General features: G+C 42.5%; 1 protein-coding gene and 1 long non-coding RNA gene across 6 annotated transcripts in view; one reads left to right on the forward strand and one right to left on the reverse strand.

Annotated features, from left to right (window-relative positions):
• Nucleotides 1-1,241, reverse strand: part of LOC137373851 (inactive ubiquitin carboxyl-terminal hydrolase 53-like) — a 116,374-nt gene extending 115,133 nt beyond the window's left edge. For both annotated transcript variants that reach the window (XM_068039323.1, XM_068039312.1), the window contains exon 1: nt 635-1,241. In XM_068039323.1, the coding sequence (XP_067895424.1) occupies nt 635-778 (144 nt within the window). In that variant the 5' untranslated portion in view covers nt 779-1,241. The remainder of the gene's footprint in view (nt 1-634) is intronic.
• On the forward strand, nt 592-25,264 carry LOC137373857 (uncharacterized). 4 transcript variants are annotated; one of them, XR_010975719.1, is made up of 6 exons: nt 592-1,331; nt 13,239-13,325; nt 14,164-14,253; nt 16,683-16,811; nt 18,273-20,798; nt 24,000-25,264. It is a non-coding gene; the product is annotated as an uncharacterized lncRNA (long non-coding RNA). The 4 variants fall into 4 exon arrangements; XR_010975720.1 differs by having other exon boundaries at nt 16,683-16,800; XR_010975718.1 differs by lacking the exon at nt 16,683-16,811 and having other exon boundaries at nt 595-1,331.
• Nucleotides 25,265-25,889: the final 625 nt, after the last annotated feature.

Raw genomic sequence — 25,889 nt, forward strand, 5'->3', positions numbered from 1 at the left:
CTAGCAACAGTACTTTCCCTGTGGTATCACTACACTCGAACTAACCCCAGCTGCAGTATACAATGTGTACAATAAAATCAAGATTTAAATGTTTCCATTTCAAAATAAGATGACAAATTGGTCTGCATCAGACGTCAAATTTCATCCCTTCCTGTCCTCCAATTAGGATCTAAGGACTGTATGAGTCACCCTTGAAAACAATCCTGTTTTTGCAATCTGGCTAATTCTGTTGGTAGAAGATTTGCTACAAGGTAATATACACTACTGTTGAAACTCAACTAGTGACTTACAATAACAAAAAGCTAATGTTCAACGAGGTAATAAAAATACGATTTTTTTTTCTGGGGTGGGTGCTCAATGATACCATTTGATACCAATGGTAGTATTTTCTGTGTAGCGATCCGAAGTGTTAAACACAGTACGACATGCAATCAGGGTGTCACTGCATTCTTTACATCAGGACGGAGTGGTGAGACAGAAAGTCAGCAGAGTTTCAAATACAACACAAGTTCAACTTTTCCAACTTTAAACAGAGTTTACAGGTGTGCCGAACGAACTATTGTTGCTATAGTTGTCACTGCACCGAGCGCAGCCCGAGCCTGGTTTTTAGGTTACACCTCTCCCGGTCCCTTACCTGCACCGCGCTGTTAAGGAAGCAACTGTTCTCCCCAGGTCCGTTCAACAGCCCTTTGGTCGGAGCGATAGACAACATGCTGCCTGGCTGGTAGCTGTTCCGCAGGTTGCCCCCGGGCTTCAGGAAAAGCTTCACCCAGGCCATCGTCCCAGGAGTGCCGGGCGGCGCGTGATCGAGAGCAACAACAATCGGGGGTGGGGCGGGGCTGAGCGGCCGTGCCGGGCCGCGCGCTGGCGACCAGGTATCTCGCGCGGCCTCCCTTCCTCAGGTAAAAGCTGCTGCTCTTCAGGGGCGGCTCTCCTCAGGCTCTTTACCCTCCGCAGTCTTTCATCGTCTTCTCATACCCAAAGCGAGCTACTGATTTAACTCGAGTGAGCGAGAGATGTCGGGCTGGATTATTTAAGTTGACGACGAAAAGTTACAACGCTTCGTGGCCTGGCACAACCCACCGGCACTGCCGAGTAACAGCGCCCGCAGGTGGAGCTATGGCTTGGACTGAGAGACGAGGCGAGCTCAAACGCAGCGGCGCGAGAGTCAAAACCAACTGTCCGCGTTTGACACCAACAACACACAGGTTCCACGGCTGCTGCGTCACCACCACCACCACCACCTGATTCCAGCCTGCGTCCGGTCACGTGCCCTCGCCCCGCTCAGGGAAGTGGGAAGAACCTGGGATGGCTGCTATCTCCTAGCTTAGGTAGGAATTGGTAGTGTCTTTCACTTTGTTTTCCTCTCTTCCGTGCCGAGTAGGAAGACGAAGGAGAATTGATTGTGAGGCGCTGAGTGTAAAATGAATGGTGTTAAGAGAAGGGGACCCTTCCTGGTTTGCCTTCTCCACCCCATGACAACTGTACTTGGGGAAGAAGTAATAGATGGGGCGAACACTGGCAATATAATAAACCAAGTTAATGAACCTCATTGATTGCAACACAAAAATTAAGCTGAAGGGAAAAAAAGAGATTGGAAATCTCTCTGATCAGATCAGTCACTCCTTCTTCCTGCTGGGGATAATTTCTTTGGAATGTTATCTCTGGATAATTAATATTTGCTTACAAGTTGAAAGATGTTTTTGCATGGGTCAGGAGTTATCCCGATGTAAACAAATTTTGTTTGTTTGCTAGTATACTGAACTGTACAAGTGCAATTATAGCAAAACATGATTTCATTTGAATTTCAATATGGCTTTTCAAAGCCATTTTTCAACTTCAATAACTTGACTGTTTTAATAAAATTTATATTCAGTTCTTTGGAAATGAAAATTAATTAATATTTATCATGAGAATTGCTGAAAATAGAGACATTTTGTCGAAGCTTTTCATCTTGCACTCATCAGGACAATACTCAAGAATAACTCCGGTTTCCTCCCACCGCCAAAGACTTGCAGGTGATAAGGTAAATTGGTCATTGTAAATTGCCCCTAGTGTAGGTTGGTGGTAGGGAATATGGGATTACTGTAGGGTTAGTATAAATGGGTGGTTCTTGGTCGGCACAGACTCGGTGGACCGAAGGGCCTGTTTCAGTGCTGTATCTCTAAATAAAATAAAATAAATAACTTAAGTTGTTGAGTGCAAGATGGAAAGCTTCAACAACGTGTCTCTATTTTCAGTCATTCTCAAGTTTAGTTTAGAGATACAGCACTGAAACAGGCCCTTCGGGCCACCGAGTCTGTGCCGACCATCAACCACCCATTTATACTAATCCTACACTAATTCCATATTCCTACCACATCCCCACCTGTCCCTATATTTACCTACCTATACTAGGGGCAATTGCTAATGGCCAATTTACCTATCAACCTGCAAGTCTTTGGCATGTGGGAGGAACCCGGCGCACCCGGAGGAAACCCACGCAGACACGGAGAACTTGCAAACTCCACACAGGCAGTACCCAGAATTGAACCCGGGTCGCTGGAGCTGTGAGGCTGCAGTGCTAACCACTGCACCAAACGACTATTAATATTTTTCAGTTGAAAAGATTACAGGGGTAAAAGCAGGGACTTGGGACTATGTAGCTGGCTTTTACAAAGAGCTGGCGTGGGTGTGATTGGCCAAGTGGCTTCTCTCTGTGCTTAAAAATTGTATGATACAGAGATAGTTTTGTATTCAGGCAGATATATATGAATTTAGACAGTACCAATAGGGAAACAACAATATATGTTAAATTATTTTCCAATCATATATATGCATAAAATTCCTAATGACTTGTAACCCCCTCCAGAGTCGTTAGATGACTACCAGAGATCACAGTTCCAATTAGATAGTACTGGGTACAACAAATATCATGCTTAACTCTTAAATAAATAATCTTAACAGCATTGAAACAGTGCTAAGAATTTTTATGTTGGACTAAATGCATGTATGGTTTGCTGAATCAAGGAAGTCACCAACCTCTACCTCTGTCACATCACTTGTCTCTATCCCTACCTCAGTCTAACTATCAATGACATAGGTAGGACTCAGAAAGAGGTTCTGCTAAGGGAGTAGGAGCAGGTAGGGGCTAAATTAAAAAGCAGAACCACAAAGATAATAATCTCTGGATTACTACCTGAGTCATGGGCAAATTGGCATGAGGTAAATAAGATCAGAGAGTTGAATGTGTGGCTCAAAGATTGGTGTGGGAGAAGTGGGTTTTAATTCGTGGGGCGCTGGCATTAGTACTGGGAAAAGCGGGACCTGTACTGTTCAGACTGTGTTCAGCAGAACTGCACTGGGACCAGCGTCCTGGCGAATCCTATAACTAAGGTGGTAGAAAGGGCTTTAAACTAAATAGTGGGGGTGGGCGGGGAGGGTTCACGTTCAAGAGAAAGGACAAGGAAACAGTGCAGGGTAATGATATAGGTTATGAGAAACAGAGTGTGACAGGAGGCGTACAACCATAAGAGTGCAGCAAATAAGGTCAGAGTCGGAGAAATGGTCTGATGATGGAATTAAAGGCTCACTATCTGAATGCTCGCAGCATTCATAACAAGATGGATTAATTTGGTAGCACAAATAGAAATAAATGGGTATGATATGATAGCCATTACAGAGACATGGTTGAAAGGTGACCAAGACTGGGACTGAATATTCAAGGGTATTTGACATTTCAGAAGGACAGGAGGAAAAGAAAAGGAGGTGGGGTTGCTCTGTTAATAAAGGATGAGATAAGTACAATATTGAGAAATGATCTTGGTTCAGAACATCAAGATGTAGAATCAATTTGGGTAGAGATACGAAATAGCAAAGGCAAAAAATCACTGATGGGAGTAGTTTATAGGCCCCCCTAATAGTAGCTACAAAGTAGGACAGAGCATACATCAGTAAATAATGGGGGCTTGCAAGAAAGCTAGGCCAATAATCATGGATGATTTTTATCTTCACATCAATTGGACAAATCAAATTGGCAAAAGTAGCCTGGAGGATGAGTTCATAGAGTGTATTCGGGACAATTTCTTAGAACAATATGTCTAGAACCTGTTGGACCTGGTAATGTGTAATGAAACAGGATTAATTAAAGACCTCATTGTAGGATCCTCTAGGCAAGAGTGATCATAACATGATAGAATTTCACATTCAGTTTGAGGGTGAGAAATGTGGGTCCGAAACTCATGTCTTAAACTCAAATAAAGCCAATTACAAGGTTATGAAGACAAGGTTGGCTAAAGTGTTTTGGGAAAACAGGTGAAAAGATATGACTGTAAAGAAGCAGTGACAGATATTTAAGGAGATATTTCATAACTCTCAACCAAGATATATTCCATTGAGGAAGGAAGACTCTACCAGAAGGATGCACCATCCGTGGCTAACTAAGGAAGTTAAGGATGGTATCAAGTTAAACAAAAAGGCTGCAAAGATTAGTGGTAGGCTAGAAGATTGGGAAAATTTTAGAAACCAGCAAAAGATGACTTAAAAAAAAAGAGGGAGAAATTGGAGTATGAGAGAAAACTAGCAAGAAATATAAAAACAGACAGTAAAAGCTTCTACAAATATATCAAAACGAAGAGTAGAGGGTGAGACTGGGGAATTAATGAAGGGAAATGAGGAAATGGCAGAGGCTTTGATTATGTATTTTGTATCTGTCTTCACAGTAGAAGACACAAAAAGCATCCCAAGAATAGTAGAATATCAGGAGGCAAAAGGGAGGAGGAACTTAAAACAATCACTATCACTACAGAAAAAGTAATGGGAATACTAATGGACTAAAGGCTGCCAGGTTCCCTGGACCTGATGGCCTGTATCCGAGGGTCTTAAAGGAAGTAGCTGCAGAGATAGTGTATGCATTGGTTGTAAACTTCCAAAATTCCGTAGATTCTGGAAAGGTCCCAGCGGATTGGAAAACCACAAATATAACACCTCTGTTCAAGAACGGAGGTATACAAAAAGCTGGAACTCTCGGCCAGTTAGCCTAATGTCTGTCATTGGGAAAATGCTAGAATCCATTATTAAAGAGGTAGTAGCAGGACATCTTGAAAATCACGATACAGTCAGGCAGAATCAACATGATTTTATGAAAAGGAAATAGTGTTTGACAAATTTATTAGAGATCTTTGAGGATGTAACAAGTGTGGATAAAGGGGAACTAGTAGATGTAGTGCATTTGGATTTCCAAAAGGCATTCGATAAGATGCCATATAAAGGGTTATTACACAAGATAAGAGCTCATGGTGTTTTGGGTCATATATTAGCGTGGACAGAGGACTAGCTAACTAACAGGAAACAAAGAGTCGGGATAAACTGGTCACTTTCAGGTCAGAAAACTGTAACTAGTGGAGTGCCACAGGGATTTAGTGCTGGGGCCTCAACTATTTTCAATCTATATTAATGATTTGGGTGAAGGGCCCGACTGTACTGTAGCCAGATTTGCTGACAATATGAAGATAGTTAGGAAAGCAAATTGTGAAGAGTCTGCAAAGGGATATAGATCGCTTAAGTGAGTAGGCAAAAATTTGGCAGATGGAGTATAATGTGGAAAAATGTGAGGTGGTCCACTTTGGCAGGAAGAATAGAAAAGCAGAATATTATTTAAATGGAGAGAGACTACAGAAGGCTGTGATACAGAGGGACCTGGGCATCCTTGTGCATGAATCACAAAAAGTCAGCATGCAGATACAGCAAGTAATTAGGAAGGCAAATGGAAAGTTGGCCTTTATTGCAAGGGCGTTGGAGTATAAATGTAGGGAAGTCTTCCTACAACTGTACAGGGCATTGGTGAGACTGCACCTAGAGTACTGTGTACAGTTTTGGTCACGTTATTTAAGGAATGGCATACTTGCATTGGAAGCAGTTCAGAGAAAGTTCACTAGACTGATTCCTGGAAAGAGATGTTTGTCTTATGAGGAAAGGTTGAGCCTATACTCATTGGAGTTTGGAAGACTCAGAGTTGATCTTATTGAAATGTCAAAGGTTCTGAGGGGGCTTGACAGGGTAGATGCTGAGAGGATGTTTCCCCTTGTGGGGGAATCTAGAACTAGGGGACACACTTTCAAATTAAGGGGTTTCCCATTTAAGATGGAGATGAGGAGGAATTTCTTCTCTTCCCCAGCGAGCAGTGGAGGCTGGGTCATTGAATATATTTGAGGCTGAGTGGACAAATTTTTGATCTACAAGGGAATCAAGGGTTATGGGGGGGGCAGACAGGAAAGTGAAGTTAAGGCCACAATCAGATCGGTTGAGCAGGTTCAAGGAGCCAAATGGCCTACTCCTGCTACTATTTCTTATGTTCTTATGCCACTACAATCCTTATCAACACTTTTGCCACGAAACGTTCCCCATGCTTTCTAAGTTAACCTCCCATCCTTTACCCTTAGTAAACCAGTTCATACAAAACTGCATTTGAATCCCTCCATTTGGTTTCCAACACTGCGACAGTATCGAAACAGCTCTTACCAAAAGTCAGAAATTACTGTGACTGTGTCGAATCTATCCTTCCTTATCCTTCGCAACCTGTCTGCAACCTTTGACACACCCTCCTCCACAGTTGTCCAGGATGGGACTGCTCTCACCAGGTTCCATTCTTAACTGTCTAAATGTAGCCAGAGTATCACTTGTAATGGCTTCTCTTTCTGCTCCTGCAACATTACCTCTGGTGTCCCCCACGGATCTATTCTTGGCCCCTTCCTGTTTTTTATATACATGCTGCCCCTTGGTGACATCATCCAAAAACACAGTGTCAGTTTTCACATATATGCTGATGATACCCAACTATACCTCACCACCACCTCTCTCGACTCTTCCACTGTGGCTAAGTTATCAGCCTGCTTGTCCGACATCCAGTACTGGATGAGCAGAAATTTCCTCCAATTAAATATTGGGAAGTCTGAAGCCATTATGTCCCTGCTGCAAACTCAGATCCCTAGCTACCAACTCCATCCCACTCCCTGGCAACTATCTGAGGCAGAAGCAGACAGTTCACAAACTTGGTGTCATATTTAGCCCTGAGATAAGCTTCCAACTACATATCCACATGATCAGTAACACTGCCTATTTTCACCTCTGTAACATTGCCTAACTTCACCTATGTCTCAGCTCTTTACTGCTGAAATGTTCATCCATGCCTTTATTACTTGTAGACTTGCCTATTCTGATGCACTCCCAACTGGTTTTCCACATTCTAAGCTCTGTAAACTTTAGGTCATCCAGAACTCTGCTGCCCATGTCCTTACTAGCACCAAGTCCAGTTCATCCATCACTCTTGTGCTTGCTAACTTACATTGGTTCCTGGTTAAGCAATGCCTCGATATTAAAATTCTCATCTTGTTTTCACATCCCTTCACGGCCTGACCCTTCCCTATCTTGGGAATCTCCTCCAGCCAGCCTCTTGAGCATCCCCGATTTTAATTTCTCCACAATTGGTAGCCGCACCTGCAGCTGCCTAGGCATTAGCTCTGAAATTCCCTCCCTAAACCTCTCCACCCTCTACCTCTCCTCCTTTAAGACACTCCTTAAAACCTACCTCTGTCACCAAGTTTTTGACCATCTGCCCTAATATCTCCTTATGTGGTTCAGTGTAATATTTTGTTTTTGAATGCCCCTGTGAGGCGCCTTAGGATGTTTTATCATGTTAAAGGCACTATATAAATACAAGTTGGTGTTGTTGCTTTTGTCTGTATCTCATATCGCATCAAGTCCCAATCACTCATCATTGCTATTCGCAATGATTTACACTGGCTCACCATATCCCAATGCCTCAAATTTAAAATTCCCATCCTTATGTATAAATCTCTTCATGGCTTTGGTCGCCCTATCCCTGAAAACTCTTACAGCTCTATCACTCCCTCAACCCTACAAATAACCACTCCTCTAATTCTGGCCTCTTCTGCAACCCTTCGCTTCCCTTTGCCCACCATTGGAGGCCATGCTCTGGAAATTGTTTCCAAAGCCCCTCTACCTCCTCTGTTATGACCCTATTTAGAATTCATCTCTTTGGCCAAGTTTTTGGTCATTGCTCCTACTGTTTTCCTTCCTTGGGTCAGCATCCATTTTTTGATTGTTCTTCCATGAAGTGCTTTGTGGTATCTTTGTGCAGAAAAGGCATTATCTAAATATTGTTAAAATACATAGGACTGACTATAGATTACATTCATTTTATCATTGTTTATTAATTTAATTATCCTCTTTTGAATTCTTTAGAATTTTGATTTTGTGTTGATAATCTTAATAGTTTGGATCTATAGTTTTATTATTCCAAGAATGTAATTCTAATTATTTGGACTAAACTATAAGCAAGATTTAAGCTGAACGAAAAGATATGACTGGACCACACTCTTATCACTGTTAGATTGTGATTATACTGTATTCACCGATTTCAGATTGGTATCAACAGTATGCATTTTCAACCAGCAGCACCTTGTTTATACTGCCTGGCTAAGAGTTTAAGTCATGTGATCTAAGAAGAGCTCTGCAGTTTCTAGCACTCCCAGCATTTACATTTTAAATATTTCGATTGTGGCTGGGAATATTCAGATTACAAAGTATCTGACAGGTCCAACTCTACCCTGAACCTTCCTTATATTAAACTTGACATTACACTGCATGACAAATGAAATCAGAGCAGTGTGAGCTGACCTTCGTAAGAGGGGCGTTGTACTGTTCCACTCTGAAGTCAGGTTCAATCCAACTGCAGAGTTATTGGCCAGAATTTTACAGCACCCCCCGCCCCCCAACGAGCAAGCTGGTGACGGGGGTTCGTAAAATTGAATGGGAGGTCGGGGTGGGGGGGGGGTGGGTCCGTTCTCGACCCCCTCCAGCCCCCACTGCATTCTTCATAGGGAGGTGGCAGCAAGAAACGGCCCACCTGCCCCAGGCTAATCAAGACCCTTAAGTGGCCAATTAACTGCCACTTAAGGGCCTCCTCCCACAGATGTCAAAGGCCCCAAGAGCCCTGCCTGGTAAAATCAGGCAGCCTTCTTGCAGGCTGGAGAGAGGGACCCCCCTTGATCGGGCACCCTGGACCTCATGGAGGGCCGCCCTGGAAGCACCAACTGCCCCCAGTGCACAACACTCTCCTGACGCCCCCAACCCCCCAACTGACCCATCCCTTGCCTCACTGAAGCCCGGACGATTTTCCCCGGCGAGGCCCTAAAAACTTAACTGAGTTCCGGGGCCATCCTTCCTCTTGCCTCCAATGGCTGGGTGTAGTCCCAAAAGAGGCCACCGCTTCTGGTGGCGCTGCTGGGATTAAGAGCTGCTGGCCCACTGATTGACCGGCAACTCAATTAGGCGGGACTTCCTGCCTCAAGGAGGTGGAAGTCCCACCCAAGACCAATTAAAGGGCTGCGGAGTGAAAAATCCCAGCCTGGCTCCTTAGGCCCAGCAGAGGCGGGCTTGCCCCGACTTTTCGGCTGGCGGGTGGGGCCTCCGTCCCAACGAAAAATTCCGGCCATTATGTTACATTTGGATTGATGTGGACTGGAGTTCCCCACAGGATAAATGTTGACATTTAATTCTGTAGTCAGATATGTAGGCAAATTTAGGCAAAAATGTCTCGGCTTCTACCTGAAAATTAGATTTTCGAAGTTGTTCTTGTTGAGTTTATAGAGGTTACTAAGGAGACTCTTTACAATGCAGGCCCCCCTTCCCCAAGAAAAGAAATACACATCTGTAACAATGGAACGTTGTTTATTGGTCTTGAGTTGTATATTTATGAGTAAAAGAGAAAAAGAACTTGCATTTATATAGCACCTTTCACAACCTCAGGATCTCCCCAATAAAGTACTTTTGCAGTGTGGTCATTGTTGTAATGATTAAAAAATAAACATTTTGATAAAATTGCCAGATTAATCCTACATGTCAGTGAAGCAAAGAGATTATTGTGCTCAGCAAGGCTATTGACCATGCTAGACATTTGAACACATTCCCATGTCAGAAACCCAGGACTGAATTTTAACATTGGGGAAAGCCATCAGGAACCTGGAAGTTTCAGCAATACATTTGTCAGTAGCTATTTAGCACAGCTACGGCATTTGCATCTAACTTCCAGGTTTCCTGACTAGTTGTAGCGGGCAGGCATGATGACGATACACTGCAGTCTGTTTGAGCTCCACCTATTTGAAGGGACCCTGCGTGGGTCTAAATGGAAGCATTCTAGAAGTGAAAACTGAGCCAGCATCTGAACAAATGGAGGGTTAACGTGTAAAGCCTGTGCCACAGTTCCCAAGTGCGTCCCTCTACATCATGTTGTATATCAGGTTGTTCCTCGTGGATAAGAGGAAAAGGGAGTTGCAGAGAAAAAGCAGGCCTGGCTGAGTGTTGCAAAGGAAATCAGTAGCAGGAGTGTGGTGCCTTGTACCTGAATACAGTACCATAAGAGGCTTAATGACCTAATCAGGGCAGGAAAGGTGAGTGGCATTCACATTCAAATGCAAACCCTCTCACCCTGCCTTCCTCAGTGTTCTCGTACACATCGCTCCTCAGACCAGCGCACCTTACAGGTAAACCCATCACTCTCAAGGGAGACGCCTCCGCACATCCTCATCTGTCCAGCCACCACTGATAATCACCATCATCTTACTGCAATGTCACACCCATCCTTCACAGTGACCTTCCACAAATGTTGTCCTTCCTTCCTTTCAGAACAGTCCACACCTCACACTAATTGCAGAAGAAAGCACCGATCACCAAGGAGAGGCAGAGAACTCGGGGCAGCCCTCCAGTTTTAGCTACCCTGACAGCAAGGGAGGAGGAGGCGCTGGAGATAAACCAGGTCTCTGAATGCCTGGCCATTGGAGTTGGAGAGATGGGGGTCTCCCAGCTACTTGATGACAGAATTAAATGTAACACAGTTGCATGACGTACAACATTTACTCATGTAAAGTTGATGTCACCAGCCACTGAAATATGTTGCTCTGCACAATTTCTGGCTTCAAAGTCCCACTCTGGAGACACAGGCGGCGCAGTGGTTAGCTCTGCAGCCTCACAGCTCCAGCGACCCGGGTTCAATTCTGGGTACTGCCTGTGTGGAGTTTGCAAGTTCTCCCTGTGTCTGCATGGGTTTTCTCCGGGTGCTCCAGTTTCCTCCCACAGCCAAAAGACTTGCAGGTTGGTAGGTAAATTGGCCATTATAAATTGCCCCCAGTATAGGTAGGTGGTAGGGAAATATAGCGACAGGTGGGGATGTGGTAGGAATATGGGATTAGTGTAGGATTAGTATAAATGGGTGGTTGATGGTCGGCACAGACTCGGTGGGCCGAAGTGCCTGTTTCAGTGCTGTATCTCTAAAAAAAAACACAGAAATCTGGGCTGACACACCACTGCAGTACTGAGAGAGTACTGCAATGTCAGAGGTGCCATCTTTTGGATGAGACGTTAAACTAAGGCCCCATTACTTGCTCAGGTGGATGTAAAAAATCCCATGGCACTATTTCAAAGAAGAGCAGGGGAGTTATTCCCAGTGTACCGGCCAATATTTACACCTCAATCAACATCACAAAATACAGATTACCTGACCATTATCACATTGCTGTTTGTGGGAGTTTGCTGTGGGCAAATTGGCTGCTGCGTTTCCTACATTATAACGGTGACCACACTTCAAAAGTAGTTCATTGGATGTAAAGCACTTTGAGATGTCCCGTTATTGTGAAAAGCACTTTATAAATGCAAGTTTTTTTTGTTTTTCTCTCACGTAGTCAGTTCTCGTTCATGTCTTTCATGAAGACTGCATCGGGAAAAGGACAAAGACTCCTCAGGAGAGGTCACTCGGTCTGAGAAAGCACCATCACATGACTCATGCACCCTCCACCACCTCAGATAAAAATGGGGTAGTCAAGAGAGGTAGTTGGATTATCACATGGTGAAGTGCACATCACAAGTGAGCAGGTGGTGGAGACAAGTACAGCAGTGAATAGTCCCTGTCAGAGGTCACCGAATCCTCCAAGTTCTACTCAGCTGGACGCAGATGTGGAACCACAGGGGTCATCAATGAAGAGAACTATTCTGGAACAACAGCAGAAAATATGTGAGGTTCTGTTAGCCTTTCCAGAGGCACTGTGCATGATTGGAGAACGATTAGAGGAGTTGGTCTCTAGCATGAGCGGCATGATGCGTCGGGTCTTCACCCTGATGTCTGCATCGAGGGAAAAGCGGCCACCTGCATGGACCATCAGATGCAGCAGTACATTGTCAGTAAAGACGTATCATATTCTTATTTTTGAGATAGAAACTTTATTCAAGGTGGTTTCTTCAAATTTGATTTTACCTTTTTTTAAAAAAAAAGTGGGCAATGCTGCAAAAGATGGCTGCTGAAGGTCAGATGACCTGGCCTGTGTAATCGATCACTGCCTCACTGTTTGTTAAGGACAAAAGGATACATTCCAGACTAAGAGGTATCAATTACACCCATCGTGAAACCATCAACAGACATTCCTGAATTGAATGGGTTCTTTTGAAACAAAGAAGGTGTGAAGTAGCTGTGTATCATAACAGGATTACACTGATAGGGTCACTTACAGCACAGAAGGAGGCCATTCGACCCCTCGAGACCAACTCATCCAGACATTAATGGATGGCCATGGATTCCCCATCCTGATCATTGTGTGGTCACACCAGGGGAGAAACACCATGTGTCAAGTACTAGAAATGCTAATGATGAATTGTGACCTTAAAAGGCAACCCTCTGTAGAGAGAGGGAAAGATCACAACAACATTATGGAAAAGCAGTCCAGCGAGAGGCTGTGGAAAGAAAGGGATCCAGCCAAAACCAGGAAGGAGGCCTGCTGCTAATTCTGTACTTCAGCAGTGAACTGAACGTGATCGCCACCTCCAAACTGAAACCTTAACCACCTGAAATCTACAACACCTCAACAAGTCAAGACTGCAAACAGCCCAGGCCTGCATCTTTAAAAGAGACTGTTCTACTTAGAAGATTCAACAGGTTTACCGTAAACCACGAACCCCTACAACTCCTTGAACCCTTACCCTTTGCCTTCTATCTGACTTCTCTTGAGAATGTACGTGAGAATGAATGTGTGCGTGAATGGTGTTACGAACATTTCAGGGAATGACTTTTGTTCATTAAATAGTTAATCTTCTGTTTTAAACCAACAAGAAAACCTGTCATTGTCTGTTTATTTGGCAAGTAAAACACTCCTCCAATTCTTCCCCTTCACAATCTCTCTGCTATCATGCTTTAGGTGGCCCTGAAATTCCACAAAAGGGGAAGGATATGCAGGACGTAACGAACACATCAGGTTCATTGACGTGAGAAGTGCATTATAAATGTAAGTTGTTTTAAAATCTTGTAGATTAGAGAGCTAAGAAGTGCCATATTTTTGCAGTCCTATTAAAGAATGGACTAGCATATGAAACAGCATATTATTATATTCTGTATGTTAATTATAATATTTTATGTTGCACAGTAATAGTCTTCTGTACTTTGGACAACTGTATTTTCTGCATAATTAAAATTACTGAGAAAGAATAATGATGACTGTTTCTTTCTTGCCCCCCAAAATTCTGCTGCACATCAGAACGTCGGTTTCAATTCGAGCAAACTTAGAAATGTATGCTGCTAGGTACCAAGAGATTATATTTCCATCAGATGAGTTATTTCTATTAGGAATCAGTCATCATAATCTCATTTCCTTGTTTAATTGAGGCTCTTCATTAAAAGAGTGCAATTGTTGAAATATTTCAGGGTTACCGAGACATGTACTTTTACTTTAGCACAGAATCCACGTGCCATTGGAATGCCTTCCCTGGTTGTGTGTTAGTCACTAATTCAGGGAAAATAAATCAGCAGTCATGCTCAGCTGTCGATGTTTGCCACACACTCATCCAGTTGCACACACTTGTACAGGGTACATGTAAATCAGGCAGTTGGCTTCAGACTGGCGTCACTTTACACCTGACAGATTAACTCAGCTGACATATCCGTGCAGCTAATTAGAGTGTTTCTATGGAAGTCTTGTGGTCTGAGGCCAGATCAGGAATTTTAGAGCTTGGATTATTTTAGAGCAAGACAATGTTTTGTATCCTGTGAAATGCATTTATGTCTGTAATAAAAAAAATAAAATTCTTAATATTCAACTTTTGTATTTGTTTTTTTTGTTCACATAGGTAAAACAAAAACATCTACCAATGTCAGATCAGAAGTGCGGTCCAGCTGTAGCTTTAGAATGAAATGGTGGTTCTGTTGCTTTGATGCAGGTTTGTACAGTAACATTCATAATCCAATTACAGGTTGCATTTTATGTATAACAAATTTGTCATTTGGCTGGTACCTGTGCATTTCCTTTGCCTACGCCAGGGATCTGCAACCTGCAGCTCCAGAGGCCCATGCAGCTCATTAAGGACACATGGGGCTCCCAACCTTGATCGGTCAAACCTGTTTTGGGTAATTGAATGGCTTGTTTCGTTTTTCAAACTTTTATTAACATTGTACTTGTGAGAAAGTATCATTCAATGAACAACTTTTTGAAATGCATCTCTGTCTTTTTTCATTATTATTGGCATTTGAGTAACAGCTTTGCAGCTCTTAAGATATTGCATTTTTGACTAATTTGTTTTTTAAAAATGACTCTTGTTATTAAGGTTGCTGACCCCTGGCCTAGGCTCTATTGGCTGTAGAGTGCAAAGCACAAACTACTTTGCAGGTTATGAATTGGATTTTACCCACTGAAAGAGCGCTTTACAAATGTATGTTTACATACCTGGGCAGAGTCACACACCCTGTCAACTTTTTTTTTAATATTAGGGAAGTGCAGGTAACAGCATCTCCTTTTTCATAACATTAAAAGCTCATAAAATGCCCCAGGGATGCAATCTGAGCACAACTTAAACCCAGTTACACAATGGACTAGAATTCTGGAGTATACTGGAGTGGGTACTAAGCCCAGAGGGGTGTGACACCTTTTTAAGGGGGTCTCACACTGCTTTTGTCACACTCACGAGAAGTGCAGCAATGAAGGTACAGAATCAAACTGAAGAGTTATAAAAAATTGGAAACATTTTAAATAGACTGGTGCATGTGCTGTCAACAAAATGGAGGACAAGACACATGGCCCTCAGCCCTCCCTCTTGTATTCAAATCCACATCCGTGTTTACTAAGACTGAAAACCAATTAAGTCTAGTCTGCATGGAAATGTGACAGATAATCACACCTGGTTGTGAGCTATACTCAAACACAATAAGGCAAGACCTTTCTCAGACTTCTCATCTTTGAATAACCTTCCTTACAATGGAGTGTGAACCATGCTCATCTCAGAATGAGGCCATCATCAAGGCCATTATACAGCCCAGCTAGGACTGAAATCTGAAGTCACATGAGGGAAGCCAACCCTTGTAAAATTTACCTTAAAAGGTAAATCTCTGGAGAGAGAGAGGAGAGATCACAAGAACATCACAGAAGAGCAGTCCAGTCAAGGGCAGTGAAAAGAAGTTGAGCCAAAACAAGGAAGGATTCCTGCTGCAAATTCCACACTTCAATTTGGTGCAACAGAGAACTGAAAGTGACCTAAAATAAAAGCAAAATAGTGCATATGCTGGAAGTCTGAAATAAAAACACAAAGTGCTGTAAATACTCAGCAGGTCTGGCAGCATCTGTGGAGAAAGAAACAGGGTTAACATTTTAGATTGATGACCTTTCATTAAAACATCTATTTTATAACTGAAAGTGACCACCGCCTGCAGTCTGAAGTCTTAACCACCAGAAAACTATAAACACCTGAAGCCTAAATTGATTTCAGCTGAAAATCCAGCATAGCAGTTTTCTGATTCGCTCATTTAACAATATTAAAGGGTCATTTCATCAGCAGAATCCTTTTTAAAAAATCAAAGCATTGCAAGCAATTATGTTTGTTAGTTTCCTCCCAGCTCTTCCTGAGCACTTTTGTGCTCAAAACCTATCTGGTTCACTAATGTCCTTTAGGGAAATAAATCTGCCGACCTTACCTGGTCTGGCCTTCATGTGACTCCAGACCCACAGCAATGTGGTTGATTCTTAAATGTCTTCTGAAATGGCCTAGCAAGACACTCAGTTCAAGGGCAATTAGGGACAGGCAATAAATAGTTAGCGACGCCCAAATCCCACAAATAAAAGAAAACCCGACTTGTAACTTTAAAAGAAACTCTCCTCCGAGAAGATTCAACAGGTTTACTGAGAACCCCGAACACATACCTCACTTCAAACCACTTACCCTTTTCCTCTCTATCAATCTGTTCTTGTGTGTATGTGTGTGTGTATGTATGAATGCGGGCTTGGGTACGGTTGCAACTATTTCGAGAATCGTGTTGTCATGCAGGCCCCCACCTACGAAGACTGAGGCACACATTATTTCGCCACATGAACATTGAAACTTAAAATTGTGCTTGGAAAGAAAACAGGGCCTATCACAAGGAATTGCCAAGCCCCTGACTGGAAAAACATTTGCATGCTAGCAAACAGTGTTGGAACAAGGGACCCAGTCCTTGCTTCCCCAATACATAGAAAAAGCGGTCAGACCAGTTTTGTCACATGACTAACTGACTGTTGGAGTTTTTTGAATATGAACTTGCTGAGAGAAAGAAACTCAGAATGCTGTTTGCTCCTGGACTAAAAAGACCTCTCTCCTGTCTGCTTTCATCTCGCTCTCACCAGCTTCGGAAACCATTGAAGATGTATGAACCCCAAGAGAGAAAAGTCTCCTACAGTGAACAAGGTTTAAGAAGAATACTGGGCCCCAACGAAAAGCAAGACTACTTACAAAAGGACTACTGTGAGCTCCAAGTACAGTAAACAAGCAACTCTTCTGATATTGCCTCAAACCTCTCCATTTTATTTTTCTGCTCTTTTCTGTCCCTGTTTGCATGTGTGTATCGCGTATGCATGCTAGCATGGGGCGTGGCGTGTATCTGTAGATGTTAAGTGAATTAGAGTTTAAGTTTTAATAAATTTCACTTTTCTTCTTTAAACCCAGGAAAGCCTGTTTATGCTCATTTCTTTGTCTTATAATTGGAAAGTGGTGAACAAGGATTCACAAAGGGGGAGCTCAAAACAGTGTGTTTAAAAATCAAACCCTGTTACTGTAAGACCAGGTGAAGACAGTAAAAGACCCCTAGACACCTTTCTCACCTGGTCGTAACAGTGTAAAAAAAGGTTTTTTTTAACCTACGAGAAAACCTGTCATTTGCCTGTTTATTTAACCTTAAAAACACTCATCATTTTAAACAAAACACGATTGTGGTCAGTTGGGAGGGGAACAGGGGGAACCATACACACCACTTACCACCTGGCCGTAACATCTTGCTTTATTGTGTTCCGAAGTCAGATTGGGACCTGATTCCTGAGTTGCATTACAAAGAAAAGAAAGATTTGCATTTATACAGCACCTTTCACGACCACTGGATATCACAAAGTGCTTTACAGCCAGTGAAGTACTTTTGAAGTGTAGTCACTGTTGTAATATAGGAAATTCAGAAGCCAATTTGCACACAGCAAGCTCCCACAAACAGGAATGTGATAATGCCCAGATAATCTGTTTTAGTGATGCTGATTGAGGGCTAAATATTGGCAAGTACACTGGGAATAACTCCTGCTCTTATTCAAAATAGTGTCATTGGATCTTTTATGTCCACCTAAGAGGGCAAATGAGGCTTCGGTTTAACATCTTATCTGAGAGATGGTACCTCCAACAGTTCAGCACTCCCTCAGTATTGCACTGGAGTGTCAGACTTGATTTTTGTGCTCAAGTCCTGAAGCGACTTGAACCCATTACCTCTGACTCAGAGGCGAGTGTGCTACCAGCTGAGCCATGACTGACACAAGGTTGTCAATATTGTGTTGATACAGATTCAGATCATCTTGCATCAAATCAAAAATGGCTGTGTAACTGAAGCCTATATTGATTTCAGCTGAAAATCCAGCATATCAGTTTTCTGATTTGCTCATTTAACAATAGTAAAGGCTCATTTCATCAGGAGAATTCTTTTTTTTTAAATCAAAGCATTGCAAGCAATTATGTTTGTTATTTTCTTCCCAGCTCTTCCTGTTGCTTTTTAAAAAAAATATTTTGTTTCATTGTATTGAAGCATCAAGGAAACATCTTGTGACAATTCATTGAGCTTGACATGAACAAAGGTCATAATCACTGAGCCATTTCAACTAAAAGGGCAGTAAAGACTAGGAGTGATACTCCCCTCTAATGCCATCATTAATAAAATATATTTTTTACATTTTTTTTATTTACAGTGATTTTCAAGCTTCCCACCTGTTGTAGCCCAGCTCTGCCTGGCCTACCCATCAGATGATGTCATTGACAGACAGAAGACACTTGTGTCCTGACATATTTTCCAAGGGTAAAGCAATTGCAGATTGACTGCTGCGCCAAGCTAAAATAAAATAAATAGAGCCATTCTGGGACACGAGATCTTAACTTCTAAAATATTAAGAAACCTCCAGAGTCATCGTGAAAATTGCATTGCAGCACCGGTGACGTTTAAATCTAATTTAGGCCCTTGTTTGCCTGCAGTAGGATTATCAACCAACTTAGAGTCTGTGAAAATATGATGTCTGCAGATGGGAACGTCGCAGCCTCAGGCCAGTAAGTGGGCTCAGCTTCATCTTAACTCTCGCATGCAGCATTTTCGCTACATGAGGAGTGTTAAAAATCATCTTAGTTAGGTCATGAAAGTGAGTGCTTTGTCTTGATTCTCATTCCATACTGACAGTTTCTGTACTTAGATGGCTGAAGGTCTCTGACAAATGCTGTTCATTTTCAGCCTAAGAGTCCATTTGTAGCACAAATCGGTGATAAAAACGAAACGACCCAGCCATTGTTCTTGTCCAAATTGCGTAGCTGCATTGGAAACATAAATCATCCTTGATGAACATCTGATTTACTATAAAATGTTTTATAATGTGAATACTGATTATGATTAGCACAACTAATTTGTTGTTGCGCATATCCACTTGGAAGGTAACATTTTCGCTGCCTCTATGACTTTTTTTATGCAAAATTGTAGCAATAAAACAGTAAGTCTCACTTTATTGTGTGCGGTTTGTGTAGATAGTGCACAGTACCAAATCACTTTCCCTAATTTTCAGAACAAAGCGATGGGAGAAATACAGAAGGAAATGCAAACAGACCTTAATGAATTACTTGATTCTAGTATATTCTGAAGTCATGATTACAGTAATCTACTTTGGAATGTATGATACAGAAACAGCATAAGTTAAGCACTTTCCCACAAAGGAAATAAGGAACATTGAAGGAAAAGTCACCCAGGCTACTTTTATTCACTTCCTAGTGGCTGGCTTTAGTGTGGCTGGACTGCCCTGTAAGTGCAGAATGCTGCATGATGCAAAGAAACACAGCAGAAAGAAAACGTTTTTAAAACAGGAAATGTTCCCTTAAGTAAGAGGAACTAAGACCTAAAGCATGTACAATGGAAAAATAAATTTAGGAATAGCACAGATTACTGAAAATACTAGCACAGACCCACAAAACATTTGCGGTCAAATTTGTATCTTTATTCCAACAGTACTTCTTTAAATACAGAATTTCTAGTTATCCTTTCACCAAAGATTTTAACGGAATCAAAACTTCTCACTCTGGAAAAAACTACATAAAGCTATCCATGTGTAAAAGCAGGCCTAGGAAAATAAAAACAAAATTTGTCGAGTCTGGCCTTGTGACTTGTTTACAGTCATATCATATTAAAGTCTAATTGGGAACTGTTTTCTCCTGAGTTGAAAAGGCAGGTTTTTCACTTGATGAGCTCAATATTATTCGACAAATAAATACTCTATATTTCCTGGAAATCTGCCCGTTGTTACGACCAGGTGAGAAAGGGATCTAGGGGTCCCCTCTCCGCCTTTGCCTGGTTTGACCGTAACAGAGTTTAATTTTTAAAACACCATGTTTTTCGCCTCCCCTCAAATAAATCGACTAGACAGGTTTTCTTAGATTTACACAAGAAAGGTGTAAGTTTAATGACTTTAAAACTCTAGTTCAGTTAAAATGACATAAATATACAACCCGACCACGCTCGCATGCATACGCGATAAACACACACGCAGATAGAGACAGAAAAGAAATAAGAATAAAGGGGAAAAGTTTGAAGCAATAGCTGGGGCTCATTTACTGTCCTTTTGAGTTCTATGTAGAGTCTTTGATTGCAGTTAAATCTTGCTGTTTCGTTGGGGCCCAGTGCACAGTTTCAAACTTGTTTCGATGAAGGAGTCTTCCCTCTTGTGGTTTAAGTGGCTTCAGTGGATTTGGAGATTCCCTAGAGAGAGAGAGAGCCAGGGAGAGAGGCCTTCCTTCTGAAAGGGGAGACTGGCATATGGGGATCATGGGATACTTGGCATAATACTTAGACCCCTGAAACTTGAGAAAAGCTTGTCTGTGAGACACACAGAACCGCGTGAATAATCTAATCAAGAGGTTGATGAGGTGAATAATATGATCAAGGCAGTATGAGATTGGGGAAGACAGTAGATGGGAGATGATGGAATTAAGAAACAGCTCGTCAAGTAAACCTCCTGTAACTGTATAAAATGACTGCTCAAACATTGTACTAGCAGAACCCCTACAATCATTCGTAAGAGTAGGACTTCTCCTTGCATGCTTGTAAATAAAGATCACTCATTTTTACAAGACATCTGACTCTCGAGGCATTTTTGGGTACCAGGGCAAGCCCTCACTCTTACATTTGGCGTAGTCGGCAGGATACACCACATCGGGACCACGACATTGAGGAGACTGATCAAGGGGTGAGTACCTTTTTATTTTACCATCCGTTGTTAGGAAAGGTCTACCTCACAGTCACGGGACTGGTACTTTAAGTGGTATCAAAGAACCAATGCCTGGAGACTCTAGTACCGAGCAATCAAAGCACGTGCCAGGGTAGTTGGTCACAAATTGAGAGAACCGGGCAGAGAGCCATGCTGAGAAAGCCGCAACGCAGAGCCACATAGTAGGTGAAGCCGCACAGGGGATTTAGAGATATCCCGAAGGCCGTTACCACACAGGAGACCACGCTGAGAGAGACCGCAAAGCAAACCTTCACAAGAGGTCGAGCTGAGCAGGGGATTTAAAGGGTATCCCATAGGTCAATACTGCTCGGGCAGACCACACCCTGACAGAAATAGTGCAGAAGGCCTAGATTGGGGACCAGTTGGGGGTCTCTTACCAGTTTTATAGCAGATGAAGATGAAAATTTGATCAGTAACATGAAAAAAAGTGGGTGAAAATCTAACGACCCCCTGAAGCACTAAGAGCATGCTGGAAAGGCCAAAAGAAAGATCGGAAGGATAAGGCAATTCGGATCAGAATCAATTCCTATATGGGACTCTGCCGGCAAGTCCACAAACATTCCCAAAAACAGAAACAAATGAACTGCGAGTCCAGAAACAAGTCCAGAAATAGCAACAAGTTTCAGAAAACGATTGGTAGAAATTACATTGGAAGTACTAAAGTAGTCTAGAATGCTATTGAAAGGACAAAAGGAAAACGTGTGTGTGCGTGCATGCGTGTGTGTAGGTCTATGTTGGTGTTTGGTCTCTGTGTTTGGAAGTTGTTGAATGGTAAATGTGAATGTGTGTGAAGCATCTCTGAATGAAGTTGTATTAAATTTGTGTAAGTTAAAAGAAACAGAAGCTAGAAGAAGCTATGATAAAGATGAGTGTTTACGTTATTAGAAAGCATTGCTTTCTACCTTGCTTTGTTTGGTGGTAGTGAAATTTATAGGGTGGATCCAGGATGTACAGATTTCGGATGACCCTGTCGGTGAGGCAGAACAGTAGGTGCAGGGGTCCACATGTAAAGACAGACAAATGAAACGAGCCGAGCTGTTGGCATATCAGGCTCAGTGTAAGCAGTAGGAGGAAAAGTGTAGCCAGCTGGAGTTAGAATTGAGTAAATTAGGAAAGAGAAGGAAGAAAGGTGTGCCATAGTTAACAGGACAGAGTCAATTACAAAATGGGATAAACGAGGAGAGGAACGACCCAGACATATAGAAGAGACAGGTCGTTGGGCTGGAAAAGGGGAGTTCCTGAAGGCACATTATGTGGATATATCAAGGGAAAGGGAAAAGAGGGAGGCGGACGAGAGATTGTTGAAGCAGAGGTATAGCGAAGCTGAGCAGGAGCGAGACGATGTTAAGGCTTCCAACTGGATTTTGCAATCAGAGTGTGAGACCAGGATAGACCAAGCATTAAACTCAGGGATTTACTCAGCACTACCAGAGGAAGGGAGAATGGCTCGAGGCACCTGGGACAAAATGAAGACTCGGGTAACTAGGGCTATGGGCCTCAGAAAAGGGAATGCATATCAGCTAGTTCAGAATATTTGTCAAAGAATGACTGTGAAAGGCTGCTGAATAACCTCTTGGAGTTTGTCTGCTTCGTGAGAGTTTATCTTTTTCCTTTAATTTCTAATTATAGTTATTGCAAGACATTTGAAGAAAGAATTGGGATTGTTGACATAATTGATTTATTTCTGTTTCCCTTCCTTTAAATGCATGTGCTACTCTTTTCTGTTGTGTGTGTGTGTGTGTGTGGATTTATTTATTTTATTTGGGCACATGATGTTTGTGTGGCACAAACTGGCTACTGGGGATGAAGCTCCAGTTTGTTTTCCAAAATAAAGATATATCTGGAGCCTTGTAGAAGTCTCAGAAACCCAGTTTTAACCTTTCAAACTTTTGCAGCAAGTTAAAGTTGCAATTCAAATGTGGTTAAGTAAGGAACATCAGAACTTGAAAGTTGTTCTAAAGGACAGGGAAAAGTTGCCAGGAGTAGGGGATCAAGTGATGGTTAGGGTCCTACTTGCAAAACCAGGCTTAGCACCACACTGGCCTTACGAGGTCCCGATGACCAGCAATACTTGTATGTGTGGATGTTGATGGGAAAGGCCGGTGGAAACACTGGACACAGATCAAGGAGTAAGGAAATGCAAAGAATAATAAGGGCTAACCGGTGACGACTGGTGTCCGCTATATTCTTTCCTTTCATGACCATGAAAACCACAGTACTGCTGATATGTCTGGCAACCACGATGGTGAAAGGAACCAAGTCGATTGACTGGGGGACCCAACAAGGCCTATTCTAAAAGAACTCGAGTGATGCCAATTGCGATTGGGCGCGTGGAACATTAAATGTCACGGTTAACAAACTAGTATGCCTAAGGAGTAGCTCAGGGCAGTTGGGAATGGGGAACAGCAGCACCTGAAGTTGCAAAGCGTGGCAATGAAGGTTCCCTTATACTTAAAGCAGTCATGCATAAATTTAGCATCAGTATCATCCACTGTAGTTCTAACTTTATAACTCCTGTTATATCTGTATGCAGTTACTTGTTGGATTAAGTTCTATTCAAGTTCTTTGTATTAAATTGTCTAATCAATGTGAATGTTGACTGCAGGCTCCCATTTTGGATAATCTGTTCATTATTTGTATCCTGAACGAGAGAGGTTATTAGACTCATTAGGTGTACATAAGCACATTGGCTAGCTCTGTGGCTGAACTGCACAGACAGTTTCACTGATTCAATTGTAACTCTTAACTTAAAAAAAAATTGAATTGCTAGAATAATTGTGTCGAGCCAGTCAGTATTTATTAATTAATTACAGCTGTTATCTATAATGAACTTGCTGACTTCTAAATCATATTGAGCAAAGCAATGCTTAAATGGAATTTTAAGTTAGATTTGAATTTAACCAACATGCTAGCGAAACACTAAAGAACCAGGGGCATCCAAACCCTTCTCAGGGTAGAGAATACAGGGGTCATGGGAGATAGCAATTGGCCAAAGTACTACCTTGTACCCAAATATGTGACCCAGAGAGATTCCCTCCTTACAGGATCTCGCTGGCTGGGTGTAGAGAATAATGTTGTCTGTCCACATCCCATAGGGATAGGGACGAGAGCCGCACATGGTTTTAATACCACCCTAAACTGTACCCTTGAAATTTGCAGTGCCCGCCATGAACCGATGCAGGTGGCATACCGTGGAGAAGGGGAATACTGCGTGACCACCAGTGTGCCTTAATACCAGTACGGTAACATCCACTGCCCAGTGATCAACTCGAGTTTCTGCTACCAGCCTCGGACCGCAACGACAATCGAACATTCGGCAATAACTCACATCAGCCTCCCCGTAGGGAGTGGATGAACATAACCGACGATCTAACAGAGGACTTGTTGAGATCCCTGCTTCCCAAGGGGAAGTGAATCCCTAAACTGCTGGAACTTCTACTGAAGGTGAGGGAAGAGGCCCAGACAGCAATGAAGCAGTATCACCGAATCCAACAGGAGGTCAAACAACTGGGTGAGGACGTAGAAGTCGAACTGGAGGACGCGTCGTGGTGGGAGATGGTTTGGGACTGGGGTATTAGGGTGGACATTCACCCCTGGATTAGAATTGCTTCCCATGTACTAGTGGCGGTGCAGTCGCTAATTGCTATCGGACTTATGGTTGAATGTTGAGAAGTTAGACATAATTTAGAAAATGTAACCATGCTAATCTAACTGCCTGTCAGACCAACAGTGATGGAGCAAGGAGCACTTAGCATTAGCTAGCTATCTTGCTAGCAGCTGAGGGCCAAAAAAGGGGACTGAAGTGGTGTACCCCAGGAATACTGCAGGCTTGACTAAAATTGCTGTTATTTATGTAGCACAGTACAAAGTATCAATCCCAGACTAAACCTTGTTACTCGGACACAGGTGAGGTCATAACCGAATGCTAGGAAGGGATCCAAAGCTCATTGAAACCAGTAGGATCCCGGATTATTCAATCGGCAGAGGAGTCTAGGTTAATGGCCACCTTGGCCAGGCACTGGCCAAGGACCAAAAGGGGGATCTGTAAGGGGAGACTGGCGTATGGGGATCATGGGATACTTGGCATAAAATTTAGGCTCCTGAAACTTGAGAAAAGCTTGTCTGTGAGACACAGAGAACCACATGAATAATCTAATCAAGATGTAGACGGGATCAGGGGGAAGACATAGGGAATCACATGAATAACCTAATCAAGAGGTTGATGAGGTGAATAATGTGATCAAGGCAGGATAGATTAGGGAAGACAGTAGATGGGAAAGGATGTAATTAAAGAAACAGCTCATCAAGTAAACCTCTTGTAACTGTATAAAATGACTACTCAAACATTGTACTAGCAGAACCCCTACAATCATTCGTGAGAGTAGGACTTCTCCTTGCATGCTCGTAAATAAAGATCAATCGTTTGTACAAGATATCGGACTCTCGAGGCATTTTTGGGAAAGCCCTCATCCTTACAGTTCTCTGTTGTCTTTAAAGCAGTCTCTGTCTACAAACTGTCCTGTGAGCACAATTTAAACCTCCAAGTTGGCCAGCAGGTTAGTCATGTGACTAAGTTTTTTCAACAAACTCTCCTGCGTTTTTGTGGATTCTTTTCATCTTAGCAGACACCTGCAGTTGGTGAGTTGGTGGGTGGGGATGGAATGCTGGCTGGTTCCATATTCTGGTGATCAAAATCTATTTGGGTTAATTGGATCCGGGAGCAGTTCCATTGTCTTTTCCGAGGCAACTGTCTTTTAGAATGCAAATTTTTCCAGCCACTGCTGATCTCATTAAACACGTCATCTATTCAGTCAAGCAACAGTTTAAAATTAATGTTTCATATGATGAAATTAATATGCCTCATTTGTGGCAGGTTGGGTCTCAGAGTCATAGATTTAAACAGTATAGAAACAGGCCCTTCGGTCCATCGTGTCTGTGCCGGCCATCAAGCACCTAACTATTCTAATCCCAACAGTGTCGTCTTGACACTGTTATAACATCAGCATCTATCATCGAAGCAAACAGCTTCCTAACTACCAATCTTGTTCC

The sequence above is a fragment of the Heterodontus francisci genome, chromosome 1 (assembly GCF_036365525.1).
Source record: "Heterodontus francisci isolate sHetFra1 chromosome 1, sHetFra1.hap1, whole genome shotgun sequence".
NCBI lineage: Eukaryota > Metazoa > Chordata > Chondrichthyes > Heterodontiformes > Heterodontidae > Heterodontus > Heterodontus francisci.